This window comes from Pyricularia pennisetigena, chromosome 6, assembly GCF_004337985.1.
Source record: "Pyricularia pennisetigena strain Br36 chromosome 6, whole genome shotgun sequence".
Taxonomy (NCBI): domain Eukaryota; kingdom Fungi; phylum Ascomycota; class Sordariomycetes; order Magnaporthales; family Pyriculariaceae; genus Pyricularia; species Pyricularia pennisetigena.
Window position 1 is genome coordinate 741991 of NC_043744.1, and position 13674 is coordinate 755664.

The 13674-nt window shown below is 53.0% G+C and overlaps 6 protein-coding genes across 6 annotated transcripts in view; 3 read left to right on the forward strand and 3 right to left on the reverse strand.

Moving 5' to 3' along the window:
* The window catches only part of PpBr36_04086 (uncharacterized protein), a gene marked incomplete at both ends in the record, with an annotated part of 2048 nt that extends 645 nt beyond the window's left edge, over window positions 1-1403 (forward strand). Inside the window, 5 exons of the mRNA XM_029891252.1 lie at window positions 89-149; window positions 231-484; window positions 593-989; window positions 1077-1208; window positions 1276-1403. Coding sequence (XP_029749878.1) covers window positions 89-149; window positions 231-484; window positions 593-989; window positions 1077-1208; window positions 1276-1403 — 972 coding nt within the window. The remainder of the gene's footprint in view (window positions 1-88; window positions 150-230; window positions 485-592; window positions 990-1076; window positions 1209-1275) is intronic.
* A 499-nt stretch (window positions 1404-1902) lies between these two features.
* On the reverse strand, window positions 1903-2920 carry PpBr36_04087 (uncharacterized protein; the record flags this gene model as incomplete). The annotated part of the gene is made up of 2 exons (XM_029891253.1): window positions 1903-2336; window positions 2413-2920. The coding sequence occupies 2 exons, from the start codon at window positions 2918-2920 to the stop codon at window positions 1903-1905; spliced, it is 942 nt and encodes a 313-aa protein (XP_029750175.1).
* Window positions 2921-3780: 860 nt separating this feature from the next.
* PpBr36_04088 (uncharacterized protein) lies at window positions 3781-4470 on the forward strand (the record flags this gene model as incomplete). The annotated part of the gene is made up of 2 exons (XM_029891254.1): window positions 3781-4081; window positions 4208-4470. The coding sequence occupies 2 exons, from the start codon at window positions 3781-3783 to the stop codon at window positions 4468-4470; spliced, it is 564 nt and encodes a 187-aa protein (XP_029749894.1).
* Window positions 4471-7207: 2737 nt separating this feature from the next.
* On the forward strand, window positions 7208-9958 carry PpBr36_04090 (uncharacterized protein; the record flags this gene model as incomplete). Its single annotated transcript, XM_029891255.1, has 5 exons — window positions 7208-7809; window positions 7922-8037; window positions 8299-8894; window positions 9004-9586; window positions 9681-9958. 5 exons carry the CDS (start codon window positions 7208-7210, stop codon window positions 9956-9958), a joined length of 2175 nt encoding a protein of 724 aa, XP_029750094.1.
* A 329-nt stretch (window positions 9959-10287) lies between these two features.
* On the reverse strand, window positions 10288-10658 carry PpBr36_04091 (uncharacterized protein; the record flags this gene model as incomplete). The annotated part of the gene is made up of 3 exons (XM_029891256.1): window positions 10288-10343; window positions 10422-10547; window positions 10634-10658. The coding sequence occupies 3 exons, from the start codon at window positions 10656-10658 to the stop codon at window positions 10288-10290; spliced, it is 207 nt and encodes a 68-aa protein (XP_029750092.1).
* A 988-nt stretch (window positions 10659-11646) lies between these two features.
* On the reverse strand, window positions 11647-13555 carry PpBr36_04092 (uncharacterized protein; the record flags this gene model as incomplete). Its single annotated transcript, XM_029891257.1, has 4 exons — window positions 11647-12087; window positions 12171-12427; window positions 12508-13341; window positions 13423-13555. 4 exons carry the CDS (start codon window positions 13553-13555, stop codon window positions 11647-11649), a joined length of 1665 nt encoding a protein of 554 aa, XP_029749111.1.
* Window positions 13556-13674: the final 119 nt, after the last annotated feature.

Here is a 13674-nt window from a genome sequence, read left to right on the forward strand (position 1 = left end):
TTTTTGCATCTGAAGTGCCGTCGAGGCTCGCTTCGCTTGCTGTTTACTATTATGGCTGACTTTTGGAGGGGTGTCTCGGGTCGCATAGACAACTCGAGGGTTCGCGACGGGTCTTATACTGGGCACGTCAACGATCGCAAAGACAATAGGTAGGTACGGTGATATGTCCGTCATCCTCGCTACCAGTCCCCCCTGCAGGATTCTAACCAGAACGGTCTATAAACAAACAGGCCCTTTGAGCGGAGCTCTCATTGTGACGGTCACTAGCTGGCGGGTCATTTTCGGTGCCTCGGCTTTCGCGTCCTTTACGGGGCTTGTGTTGTGTTTCTTCTTTGTCCCTTGTGCGCCCGACCATGAATCACAAAAGCATCCCTCAGATAGCCATGCCCAGCTAACAGCTCGTCGGGGGCCGCTCGAGATTCTATTGGTGTTCAACCCAGTTGCGGTCTTTCGGCCCATGAAGGACCCAAGAGTCGTGCTAGTGGTAAGCACCGTTTCCAGTTACAACGCTCTATGCATAACAACAACAAAAGAAGCGTCGAGAAGCAAGGGTCGACATACTAACCATGGCTGCTGCCCATACGCCAAACAGCACCTCTCTTGCGGCCTCGCGAGCTTCAACCTATACAGTCTGCTCTCGTCAATTCGCAGCTCCGTCGCCCCACGCTTCAACCTCACCACCCCGGTGAGCAGCGGCCTCTTCTATCTCGCCCCGGGCATCGGTTTCATGGTAGGCAACTTGGTCGGAGGCCCCCTGTCGGACTACACCGTCCGAAAGTGGATCGTCAAACGTGGCGGCGTGCGGCTGCCCAGCGACAGGCTGCGCTCCTGCCTACCGGCCACCCTGGTACTTGCTCCCGCAGGGACGCTGGCCTTTGGATGGAGCATACAGGAGAGGGCCGGAGACATGGCATTACCGATCGTGGCGACCTTTTTCCAGGGCATTGGGTTGATGGATGCGTTCAATGGACTGAACACTTACGCTGCAGGTACGCTTATTTCATGGTTGTCATTGTGCGGAGAGGCCCCCGAATCGAGATTTAGTTGACTAACTTGCATTTACTTGTTTCCCCCAGAGGTCGATCCCGAGTCTCGGAACGCCATCATTAGCTCCAAATATCTCTTGCAGTATATCTTTGCGGCCGCCGGGGTCGGGATATCGCCTGTGCTGCTGCAAAACGTCGGTGTTGGTTTTACGTTCACACTCGGTAAATATCTCCACCCGCCAGTACGAGCCTAGTTACCTAGCTAACAAGCTTATCCGCAACCTTTTAGCCGCGGCAGCTTCTATCATCGGTGGCATCTTGGTTGCTATCCTTGTTGTTAGTGGGGGTGGAAAAGGGTTAGCGCTGCCAGGTATTGGGACGAATTCTAGCCGCACAAAGAGCGCTTCACGGTACTGAATACAGACTTGAGGGGTTCTAAGTAGACTAGAGACATAGAGCACATAGAGAATTTAGACGTTACCTGGACGTATCTTACGCCTTCCACTTGATGTTGACCCCAAATATCACCGGCCCAAGAACATTTCGTATGTCAGAGACTTAGACCATGATTACCATCATTGCAGAACAGGGCCTTGAATAGTCAGAAACCAACCGACATTCCTTTTTTTTTCTGCAAGAGACAAAATCCGAAACGCAGCAATAGAATGAGTTGATGTAATGTGCTCTTGGACCATAAATCGCCACCCCAGCAGGTCGTGCTGATACAACTGGGGACCCAAGAAATGACAAGGCAGATTTGGCATCATTTGTAAATCCGGTTAGATGCATGCATATCGAGATCGCTGTCAGGATATCTAGGTACATGCAAGTAGTCAGGGAAAACCGGAAGTCGCACGCTGACGGCATGGTGGCTTCAAAATCCATGGGAGCGTGCCCCAAAAGAATCACAAGGGCCTCACATGAGGTCCACTGCCTTCTTGAGCAGGCCCCGAGTATCTTGGTCTGCCTCGGCGCCCACTTGCTGAATTGCATTCTGAAATCCCCGTCTCCACACTTCCCACCTCTCCTGGTTGAAACCCTTCCATTCCTTAGAGCTATATTCGGGTCCCGCGGTGCCGCTGCGGTCAGGGAAGTCATGGCCCTTGGAGGCCAGGCCCTTCAGCGCATTCGAGGCGTAGTTGATCCAAATAGCAGAGTTCTTGGCAGCAGCTAGACTCTGTGATGACTGCTCGAAAGCATCCCGGAAAGACCAAAGCGCGTAAAGGCTGTAATCCAGCGGGGAATTGGTGTCACCTTTGCTGTAAGCAAGGGAAGTCAGGCGTGCCAAAAAGGCAGTTTGGTTGTTGAATTTGTTGATATCTTCAGGTTTGTTGTCCGGGTCTCGTATGTCTACCAGGAGTCAGCTGACGAGACAAAAACAGCAGTGGGTTGAGGGAAATGACATGATTTTTGTTGTCTGACTCACCAAAATTCCACAAGTCCCTGGCCATCCATCCAAAGGTAGGAAGATCCTTCCAGATCTCACCAGCCTCATTAACAACTAGGGTCTTGCCCCCCGAGCCAGTCACAGATGTGCCGCGCAGCTCTCTCAAGACCTTGACGAGCTCGTCTTGTGCAGCGCTGGAGTATTCGATTTGCGCAACAATCTTGAAGAATTCCGCCCACGTGTCGTAGACAAAGTCCTCGAGATTGTTTTCTGCTGCCTCTGCTGCCCGCGCGGCGTCTGAGAGTTCAGAGACGACTTTTGTGACGTCAAAACTGCCTGCATCACATTTTGTCGCGTCCTGGTTATCGACCAGCGGCTTTAGCAGCCGATATGCGGGGGTTTTGACTGTGTCTGTGGGCATGATAGGGTAGCAATGGTTGCTGAAAGAAACACTGCGATAAGAGGGTATTAAGCAGCTGCTGCGCCTGAGTCGTTGTGAGGTTCCAAGGGCGATAAGTATCGCGCGATTAATCAATGCTATGGACATGAAAGTGGACGAATACGGTACTTTGTTGTCGCCGTCACTGAAAAGTGGTGTTACCTTCCTGTTGAGGAGGGGCAACCCGTAACCATGACGTCGGGCGCGTAATCCACTGGCACGCAATGCATCTCTCTCGCAGGCCAGCCAGGCAGGGCAGGCTTTGCAGGGTTGGGTATTACCAAACAAGAATTTAGGCACGAAATACCGTGCCGTACCGCAGTGGAAACAGTACAGTTCCGTTCGTCTGCATGTGGTTGGGCAAATAGTTTGTTTCGACCCCGGCTCGCCGAAAGCCCAGGAAACCCAGCTACCGTCGCATTTTGGCACTGTCCGTCTCGAATTGAGTGGGGTGGCGTTCTGTAACAAAAGCTGCCAACCATACAAAGCATGCAATGACACGTAGCACGTGACTTGGCATCTCGGCATATCTCGACATGGCCTAGCGCCCCGTCAATCCCCCTGCAATACAGGTGCCACATTGGACCCTGACTTGCCTAAGAAAGCATTAGGGGGGAGCGCTGCGAGCGGCGCACGTCCCTCCATTCCAGGATAAGCAGCCTTTGAGGCCTGGGGAGGACAGTGGAAGCGAGCGCGTCCGGCCCGCTGCCCGACGACTTATTGATCCTAATGGGCTTGCTCCCGATCGCGTCTTTTAATTGTCGACTCCCCTCTGTCTCTGTCGCTGCAACTGCAGTCAACCTTTGACAAGCCCTCTGAACGTCGGCCAGGCCAGTCCTTCCTTTTCTTCTTCCCCTACGATCTATTTCGTTTGCGCCGATCCGCATTCGCTCTTTAACTTGCCGATCGTTGGTGCAAGTTGCCGGGAATCCCTAACTCAAAAAATCCAAGCACCGTAAACTCGAATCATGTTCGGCGTCAAGTCAACCCTTATCCTGGCTCTGGCAGCCCTGTCCGTCGCGGCTAGCGGCGACAGCACTGTCATTAGCCCGCGCCAGGCTTCTGAGGTGACGTGCGGCAGCAACCGCTACAGTAGCACTCAGATCCAGGCCGCTGTCAGCGAGGGCTGCAGGCTCAACGCGGCCGGCAGCACCGTCGGCAGCAACAACTACCCGCATCGCTTCAACAACAGGGAGAATCTGCCTTTTTCGATTGCGGGCCCGTACCAGGAGTTCCCAATTCTGCCCAACAACAAGCTTTACACTGGCGGTAAGTTACGGATCGCCGCGACTTGATTGGGATATCCCTGCCATAGAAGAAGGAACATATACAAACAGACAGAATCGAATGAACGAGCAGATCAAGAAGTGCTAACTATCCAAAACCGAAATCCAGGCTCTCCTGGTGCCGACAGAGTCGCTTTCACGACCCCCAGCAACGGCCAATGCGCCTTTGCCGGCGCCATGACGCACACTGGCGCGTCGGGCAACAACTTTGTCGTCTGCCGGGGATCCACATCGGTGAGCGGCTCCCCGTCAGAGGAGACCAACCCTCCCTCCACGACTGAGAAGCGAACCAACTCGGGAGCATCCCTCTCTGCCGCCGGTCTCGGTGGTGTCGCGATGTCGGTTGTCGCCTATGTGCTTGTTCTTATGTGACACTGCTTAGCTTTGACTTGAGGGGTGGTATTCTTTTTTTGGGCAGTTCCGAGAGGATAAGGAAGGGAATTTTGGCGACCACGCTGGCGCGGGCGACCCAGATGGATCTGTCATGCAATCTTGAGACTATTTGCGTTGGCTGGTCTGTTGCGAGTGCATACTGAGCATCCAGCTACCTGGATGAAATATTTTGCCTATGCTTTGGTTTATTCTACAAATCATCATTATTGTCCCAGGTTATCACTGCCGATATAATGACTAATCCAAAACAGCTGTTTCTTTCATCAGATTAGAACACGCATATGGAAGCAGAAAACTGCCATGGAAGTGCTCATTTATGGCACCTCTCATGTATGAATTATCATTCGCCAAAAGAAGAGCCTGCTTCGCGGACGTTTCAGGTAACTGGGCACAACTCACATCCACATCTCATGAGTGGCAGGTTCTGTTAGTGCCTTGCTTTGTATGGAAGATGATCAGCATTCGCAGCATACCTGCCTACATAGGCAGGTCATTTGCCCCACCTCCTATTGGCCTATTCCGGAGAACTTGGGCGGAATTCCTTCACTTGAACATGGATGATGATAAAGCTTCAATTGACCGCAGTCATGACCATCTTGGTGGTCAAGAACTCTTCAATCCCATATTTGCTTCCCTCCCTGCCGAATCCGCTTTCTTTGACTCCACCAAAGGGCGCTGCCGGATCACTTATTGCTCCTACGCGCGATGAGAGTCCGCTCGTCAGTACCCAGTCAACCGCCTTACCGCCATTTGCAGAGCTACTAACGGAAAAGTAGACTCACCTGTGTTTACGCCAACCATGCCGACTTCCAGCGCCTCGGCTACTCGCCAGCAGCGGTTGACATCGCGGCTAAAGAAGTATCCAGCCAGGCCCACGTCTGTATCATTCGCCAGTTCGATTGCCTGCTCCTCGGTGTCAAAGGTCATAAAGGCAGCCACTGGACCGAAAGTCTCTTCTTTGCAAATGAGCATCTCTGGTGTAACGTCGGCCAGCACGGTAATGCCGAAGAAGTTTGGACCAAGGTCCACCAACGGCTTGCCACCAAATAACACCTTTGCGCCGAGAGTCTGTGCATCTTGAACATGTTCCTCGACTTTCTTCACAGCCCTTGCATGAATCAGGGGGCCATGTGTCGTCGAGTCTTCAAAGCCGTCACCAGGCTTGAAACGCGATACTGCGTCGACCACCATCTGAACGAAGCTGTTGAATACAGGTCGTTGGACCAGGACACGATTGGCACATACGCACGTCTGGCCCGACAGCCGAAACTTGCACGCCATCAAACCCTTCAGCGCGGCGTCCAGATCGGCGTCTTCAAAGACTATAAAGGGGGCGTTTCCTCCGAGCTCAAGCGACAGCTTTTTCAGCGTCGACGAGCTTTGGCCCATCAATAGTTTCCCAACAGCTGTCGACCCTGTAAATGACACCTTCTTTACCCTCTTGTCCGTCGTCAAGAGCTTGCCGACAGATGCGGTGTTTTCCAGCGCCGTGACGACGTTGACCACACCGGCAGGGTACCCAGCCCTGTGGGCCAATTCGGCCAGCGCCAGAGATGTCAACGGCGCCTCGGCCGGTGCCTTGATGACGATGGTGCAGCCTGCTGCCAGCGCCGGCGCGGCTTTGCGCGTGATCATGGCGGCGGGGAAGTTCCAGGGGGCGATCAGACCGCACACGCCGATGGGCTCTTTGAGGGTCACAACGCGGCAGGCCGGGTTGCTGGCTTGGATGGTGTCGCCGTAGACGCGCGGCGCCTCCTCAGAGAACCACTCCAGAAAGGACGCGGCGTAGGCAACCTCGGTGCGCGAGTCGGCCAGTGGTTTGCCGTTTTCAAGTGTGATGATGGTTGCCAGGTCGTCGGCGTGCTGCAGCATCAGGTCGTGCCATTTCCGGAGAAGGCGAGCTCGGCTACGGGCCGTTGTCCTACGGTATGCGAAGAAGGCCGCCTGGGCGGCTGAGACTGCTGCCTCGGCGTCTTGTTCGTTGAATTCAGGACATTTCCCAACTTCGGCGAGCGTGGAAGGGTCTGTAGTCTGGGTCAGTATTTTTCTCCAAGACGAAGAAGGTAAAAACGTCTGCTCCTGGCTAGTAAGTGATCGCTCAGTCGAGAACAAAAACTGAAGACTTCACTTGCTTTCAACAGTGAATTCTCTCCCGGAGGCTGATGCTTTCCATTCTCCGTTCACATAGCATTGGCTTCTCAGGAGAGAAGCATCGTTGAGCTACATGAGATGAGGGGTGGAAGTCCAGGATTAGCATGGGGAAATACGTGGCTGTTCCCTGAGAAAGCGGGGAAAGGCGCTAATATATCGTTCTGAGAAAAAAGTACCTGCGTCATATTTGGAGACTGCTGGACTGGGGTTCCAGGTAGTGCTATCCTTATAACATTGACAAAAGGCTTGACTTGGGATCTGAATCTGGTGGTGTTTGGTCGCACACATTAAAGGGGAAATGAACTTTCCAGCCTCCTCCACTTCACTTAAATTACTTGATTGCCCCAGTGTTGTACCCCGCCGTTTACCTGAACTCAAACTGGGAGGCTTGAATCGCCTGACAAGCCTAGGCAGGACTGTAGTTCGGTCGAATCTCCAAATTTTGGAATGCGGGGTGAGCTTCTTGAGCCATAATTACAGACACGCCCACAGAGGAACATAGATAAAAAGGTACACCCCCATAAATAGTAGAAGCAAAGGGGAAAAAAGCACAACAGAAACAATCATGGCAGCCCCATCCACGAGAAAGCACGTCGTCTTTGACGTCGTCGGCACCTGCTTTTCCTACGACGGCATCTTTGACGCCCTCGACGCCCGGATGGGAGAGAAGCTCCGCTCTCGGTGCATCTTGCCCAAGCTCCTCGGCTACGCTTGGCTCGAGGCCGCCGAGCGCGAGTACACATACCTGAGCATATCAGGCAGGTACAAGGTCTTCATCGACGTCTTCGAGGCTCTCTTCTGGCGCGTGCTTTGGATGGCCGGGATCGAGGACCCGCGCTCGTTCGCGACCGAAGAGGACCTCGCCTTCGTCATGGCAAAGTACCAGGAGCTCGAGGCGAGGCCGGGGATCGCGGCGTGCTTCGAGGCGCTGAGGCGCGACGGCTTCACTGTCTGGGCGTTCACGACGGGCGACAAGGCCCGGGTCAGCGGGTACTTTCGGAGGAACGGTATCGACATGCCCGAGGAGAACTTCAAGTCTTGCGACTCGATCGGCGTCGGCAAGCCCGCGCCCGAGGCCTACAAGTCGCTGCTGGACCAGTTTGCTGGGGAGGAGGCCTGGTTTGCCGCCGCGCACATGTGGGATGTTTCGGCTGCTCGGGAGAACGGGTATGTCCTCTGCCGCTTGCTTGGCACATCTTCCCCTGGAAAAGGCAGCATGTTGCTGTGTTTGTAAGAAGCGATATATTTGCTAAACTCTTTCTCATGCTTCTACAAACAGATTCAAAGGGGCTTACTGCACCATTATGGAAAAAGACCCATGCACTCAGATATTTGGCGACATGGACGTGATTGCTGACGGCTTTGAGGATCTGGCCAAGAAGATTATCGATGCCAGTAAAAAATGATGCAGCGATTTCATATTTTTCCCTGTTCGGATATCCCAAAACAACAGCATCTAGGCGAGAGCTGTCTATATCTAAAAGTGGGGGAGCCGGTGCTGATACCTCGTGGAGAATATGTCCATGGAGAATGCGGGGTTGTTTCTTTAATTGTCCTCCCGAGCTTGCTTTAGACCCCTTCTTCTGCTAGCTAGCAGGCGACCAGCCCTTTTCAGAAACCTCTCGTTAACCCTGTCACTTGTGTCTCTTACTTTAGATATCAAAAAGCATTATCAATCTCCCTCAATCATGGCAGAAGAACAGATGATTCCAAACCACATCCCCGTTCCCAACCCCGTCCCGTCCTTTTGGACAGCAACACCCTCTCCACTCAGTGACCACCGCACTACACCCGATCTCCCAACAACAAGCGACATAGTTATCATCGGCGCCGGGCTCGCGGGCGTCGCAACAGCTTTTCACATAATAAAACACTACCAGAGCTCAAGCGCACACAAGCCTCTGCCTTCGATTCTCATCCTGGAAGCTCGGCAGATATGCTCCGGAGCGACGGGCCGTAATGGAGGCCACATCAAGCCCGACGTCTACTTCAACGTCGGCAAGCACGCCAGCTTGTACGGCATGGAAGCCGCTGCCGAGATGGCCAGGTTCGAAGCCGAGCATGTATATGCCGTCAAGGACCTGGTCGAGACCGAGGGCCTGGATTGCGATTTCCACCTAACCAGATCAGTAGACGTGTGCTTGGATCCCGACCATGCACGCGAGACCGAGGCTGCGTATAGGGAGCTGGTCAAAGCCGGCGTGGTGAACCTGCGGGATGTTGACTTTACGCCAAAGCAGGACGCAGAAAGGGTGCGTGTGCCGCGCAGGCTCGGCAGGAGCAATTTAACCCCTGAAACAACATGGCTTTTTGTGGGGTTTGAGCTGACTGTCAAGCAAATGAAAAAAAAAAAAAAAATAGGTATCTGGAGTCAAAGGCGCACAGTGCTGCTTCTCTTTTACAGCTGCACACCTCTGGCCGTCGAAACTGGTCCACCAGCTCCTGCAACGGCTCATCGACCAAGGTGGCGTCAACGTGCAGTCCAACACCCCGGTGACCTCCGTAACGTCCAAATCCGACTCAGATGGGCGCTGGACGGTCACCACGCCCAGGGGTAACGTCGCAGCGCGCAACGTCGTCCATGCGACCAACGCATACGCGGCGAACCTTCTGCCCGAGTACATTGGCCACATCGTTCCGGTTCGGGGCGTGTGCAGTCGCATCGTGCATCCGGATGGGCGGAACGGCAGTCAACACCTGGTCAACACGTACGGAATCAGGTACAACGAGCGGGACTATGACTATCTCATCCCCCGCGCTGATGGAAGTATAGTAGTCGGCGGCGCGAGGCAGATGTTTTGGCACAAGCCGGAACTGTGGTTCAACAACATCCGTGACGATGAGCTGGTTGAGGAAGCCGGCGGGTATTTTGATGGGTACATGCAGCGGACGTTTCGGGGATGGGAGAACAGTGGTGCGACGGTCGACAGGGTGTGGACTGGGAGTGAGTTTTTTTTTTTTCCCCCGTAACGCCTTCTCAACGCTGGTGGCTAGAGATACACACAGTCAAGACTAACCGGTATGACACCGTCTCACAGTCATGGGTTATTCGTCGGACTTTATGCCTCACGTGGGACAAGTCCCCGGCAAAGACGGCCAGTATATCATTGCAGGCTTCTCTGGCCACGGAATGCCCGAGATCCTACTCGCGAGCCGTGGTGTAGCGGAAATGATCTGCGAGGGTGTTTCCTTCGACGCTACCGGCCTCCCACGATTAGTCAAGACGACTGCCGAGAGGATTAGCAAGGAGCGGGGCAGCGCGCTCGAGGAGTCTCTCAGCTCGACGTTGGGTGACGAGCATAGGATATTGAGGTAATCCTCAAAGGAATGGGATGTAACCGAATTAGTATCCACCTCGAACTTGAATCCATAACTTGGTTTTTGGCATTTGATATTTTTTTTGCGATTAATATAGTCGGAGGTAATTATGAGTCAGTCGAGGATAACAACACACTGGTACCGATACCTTCGTCCATGTGCATTAGGGATAAAAAAAATGCAGTATTGTATTACTGTAGATGTATTGAGGTATTTCGCGTAATTAGGTATTTAAAACCATTTAAAAAAAACATGCTTTACAGAACAAAGAGAACGCTAAGAGAGAGGAAAGTCTTCCGTCGCATCAACGTAACCGCGTTGCTTTCCCTAGTAGCGCTTCGTGTGCGCTGCAGGGTCCTGTTTCGAGATGATCCACCATGCGTCTGCATTTCATACGGTCAGGAAATGATGGGCTTGACAAGACGGACGAATGATTGGGAGGCAAGTCCCGGAGAACTTACGGATGGTTCCAGGAATCCAGCCGAGGATACTGAGACCAATGTTGATCAGGAAATCCGCACCGCAGCCCCGGCAGAGGAATACAGGGACGGGTGGGAGGAGGATGGCGAGGAGGTAGAGGAGGACATCTTGTGGTAGTGGTCAAGTCAGCACGAGTGATTCCTTGAAAGTGTTTAAAACGGCCATGCTGATAAGGTTTTCGGGGTCTGCTTACCGGAGGTGGACGAAGTGCGGGCCATTTTGTTTTGATTTGGGTCGAGATTGAAAAATATTAACTTCTTGTTGTTTTGTTGTAGTTGTATTGTTTTGAACGTGGGTGGTTTAAAATCTGGTTGTAGTAGTAGTAGTAGTAGTAGTAGTAGTTGTTGTTGTTGTTGTTATTTGTCGGGAGTCAACGTATGGTACTTGCATGCATCGATTTTACAGTCGCAGACACGACTTTTTATTGTTATTTATCAACTGATTGTCGCAGAGCCAAGCCTAACCTCCCAAGGATTTGCTCGTCGCTTGCGCCGGGAGTCTGGCGCCGGGAGTGACGTCAAGTTTGGATGCCAATGCTTAAAAGTGGAGAGTATTGCGCAAGCTTTTTGCCAGTGACTGTGATATTTGACAGGCGGCTGGATCTGGAAGCAGGCATCTTGGTCAGGATAAGCCTTCGTTTGCAAGGCGCTTGACGGATGCCGAGTCAGTCGTCCGCTAGCTGGCCAACTCATGAGACGAAATTACCCTTCTGCCTGTCGCCCGTTCGACATGAGGGGGAGATTGGTGAGTACAAATGAGGTCATGACGCCACTACCTTGAAGCAATCGCTACAGACTTGATAGTTCGTCTCTTTAGCTTTGTTTTATTTTCGATGCTTACATCGGTGCTTTTTTTCGATGCCATTTTGATACTTATCAGATCACCGATTGTGCCCGACCAATGATCCGACCATGAAAGGGGTGCATTCGGAAGATCGGCACAGTTGAAACTCAGGCACGCACGCACACGAGGAAGCAAATGCAAGCCAGAAAATCTCAAATTCAACCTTACGAACATCGAAAGTCGTCGAACAAAAACTTGGCTAAATCTACTCTTGGCTAAAGCCAAAAAAACAGCCATACAGCCGCCTCAACACCTGCAATGCAAATTATAATACTACAAATAGTCTATCCCTAACATAAAAAAAAAAAAAAAAAAAAAAACAAAAAACAACTCCCATGGTATCTAATGCCGCTGTTCCCGAACTTACGCAGTCGCCGACTCGCTCCTTGGCGGCCACTTGACCCGCCTCCTGGCCCTGAGGTACAAGTTCGTCGGCCTGATCAGCTGGAACATGGGATCGTACTCGACGTTTCCTTCTGTCGCCGACTCGAACTCGTACCGGTACAGCAGCTTGGGCAGGAACACCTTGACCTCCTGCAGCGCGAAGTTGAAGCCGATGCACATGCGCTGGCCCATGCCGAACGGAGCGTACGATCCCGCCGGCCTGTTCTTGACCGCCTCGGTGCCCCACCGGTCAGGGTCGAAGCGCTGAGGGTTGTCCCAGTACAGCGGGTTCTTGTGCAGCGAGTGCAGCGCCGGGATCACGATGGCGTCCTTGGGCAGTCGGTAGCCGCCGGGCAGGATCATGTCCGCCTTGGCCGTGCGGGCCGGCTGGTAACTGGGGTTGTGCATGCGTTGTGTTTCCTGTTGGTTGGTTGGTTTTGCGAGTGAGCGGGCTAGCCCTTGGGAAAAGCAAAACCGACAAGTGAATGTGCGGTCGAACATACCTTGATGTAGTAGTCGAGGAAGGTGAGTTTTTGGGTGAAGTCAGCCGTCATTTTGGTATCGTGATCAAAGCCGTTGTCTACGAGCTCTTGAAGCAACCTATCCTGCACGCCAGGGTAGGTGACAAGACCGTACAGCAACCACGACAAGAGTGAGCTTGTGGTTGTGAATCCTGCACCGGTTGCTACCACCAGTGGCTCGAGGATTCTGTCCCTGGGAAGCTTGTTGCCCTTGCTGTCCTTTGCGCGGAGCACGTAGTCTACGACAAAAAAAAAAAAAAAAAAGACGTGTTAGTACTGCTTTGATGGGGTTCACCATAAAAGTGTTGCGACAACTTACCAACCATGTTGTTGGCAGTCAGAGCAGCCTGCTGAAGTTCAAGATCCTCGTCGCCCTTGGATGCATTCTCGACTGACTCGATCATCATCTGCTCAATGCGGTCCCTCGCATTGCGCAGCTGTTGCGGAGCGCCAAACGGCATCTTGGCGTACCAGCTGCCCATAGACGTCACCTTTTTGTTGAGCTCGAGCGACTGAGCTATCCTGATGACCATCTCGTGTGGAGGAGAATCGACCTTTTCAAAGTGCTTAAAGTCCATGCCCAGCACCAGCTTTCCGACCGCCTGCGACCCGAGCTTCAACATGGCCCAGTATGCGTTCCATGCCTCGCCCCGCTCGTCGAGCTCGTCAAACACCTTGAAGGCGTCCTCGACGGTGGCCTGCATCGTCGGAGCGTAGTGCCTGACGGCGGCGGGCCCGAGCGCCGGGGGCAGGAACTTGTGCGCGACGCGCCACTCCTCGGTGTCCGTGTCGCCCAGGAACACGCCGGCCTCTTTGTTCTTGATGGGGTGCAGCGGGTGGCCTGGGATCATCTTCTTGGTGAAGAAGTCGCTCTCGGAGAAGAAGATGCCCGCGAGCTGCGGGTCGTTGGTGTGGTAGACCACGCTTCCCATGTTGGTGGTCTTGAACAGCGGGCCGTACCTTTCAAACAACCGCTGGTTGTTGCCGAGGTGATCGGGGTACACCTCAAAGTAGTTGCCGATATACGGCAGACCAGTCGGGCCAGGCACGTCCCGAATGGGCTTGCCATCTATAGTGATGGAGATGGGCCCCTGGGCTGCCAAGACCTCTGGAACTGATGTGAGAACGACATCTTCTGACACGTAGCCGACGCCTGTGATAATGAATACGGAAGTTAGATATCGGGGACCTTTTTGTTTTTCATAGTTCAGAATGCACAAGATTTTGCACTAACCTTTGGGCTCAACAATTGCGAAATGTGAAGCCAAGAGATGTTGTAGGCCTTCGTCGTTGATGTCTGAAGGAATTTCAATCTCGATCGCTGTCGAGGGCTCATTGCCCAAGAGATAGAACAATCTTGACGACATGCCTGTATTGCTTGCTGTGCCCGATCTATAATGGTTTCAAGGGTAAAATGACAGGCATATCACCAACACTGCAAATTCGGATGCAAACTGAGAAAACGGACGGATCCGGTAGGATATAT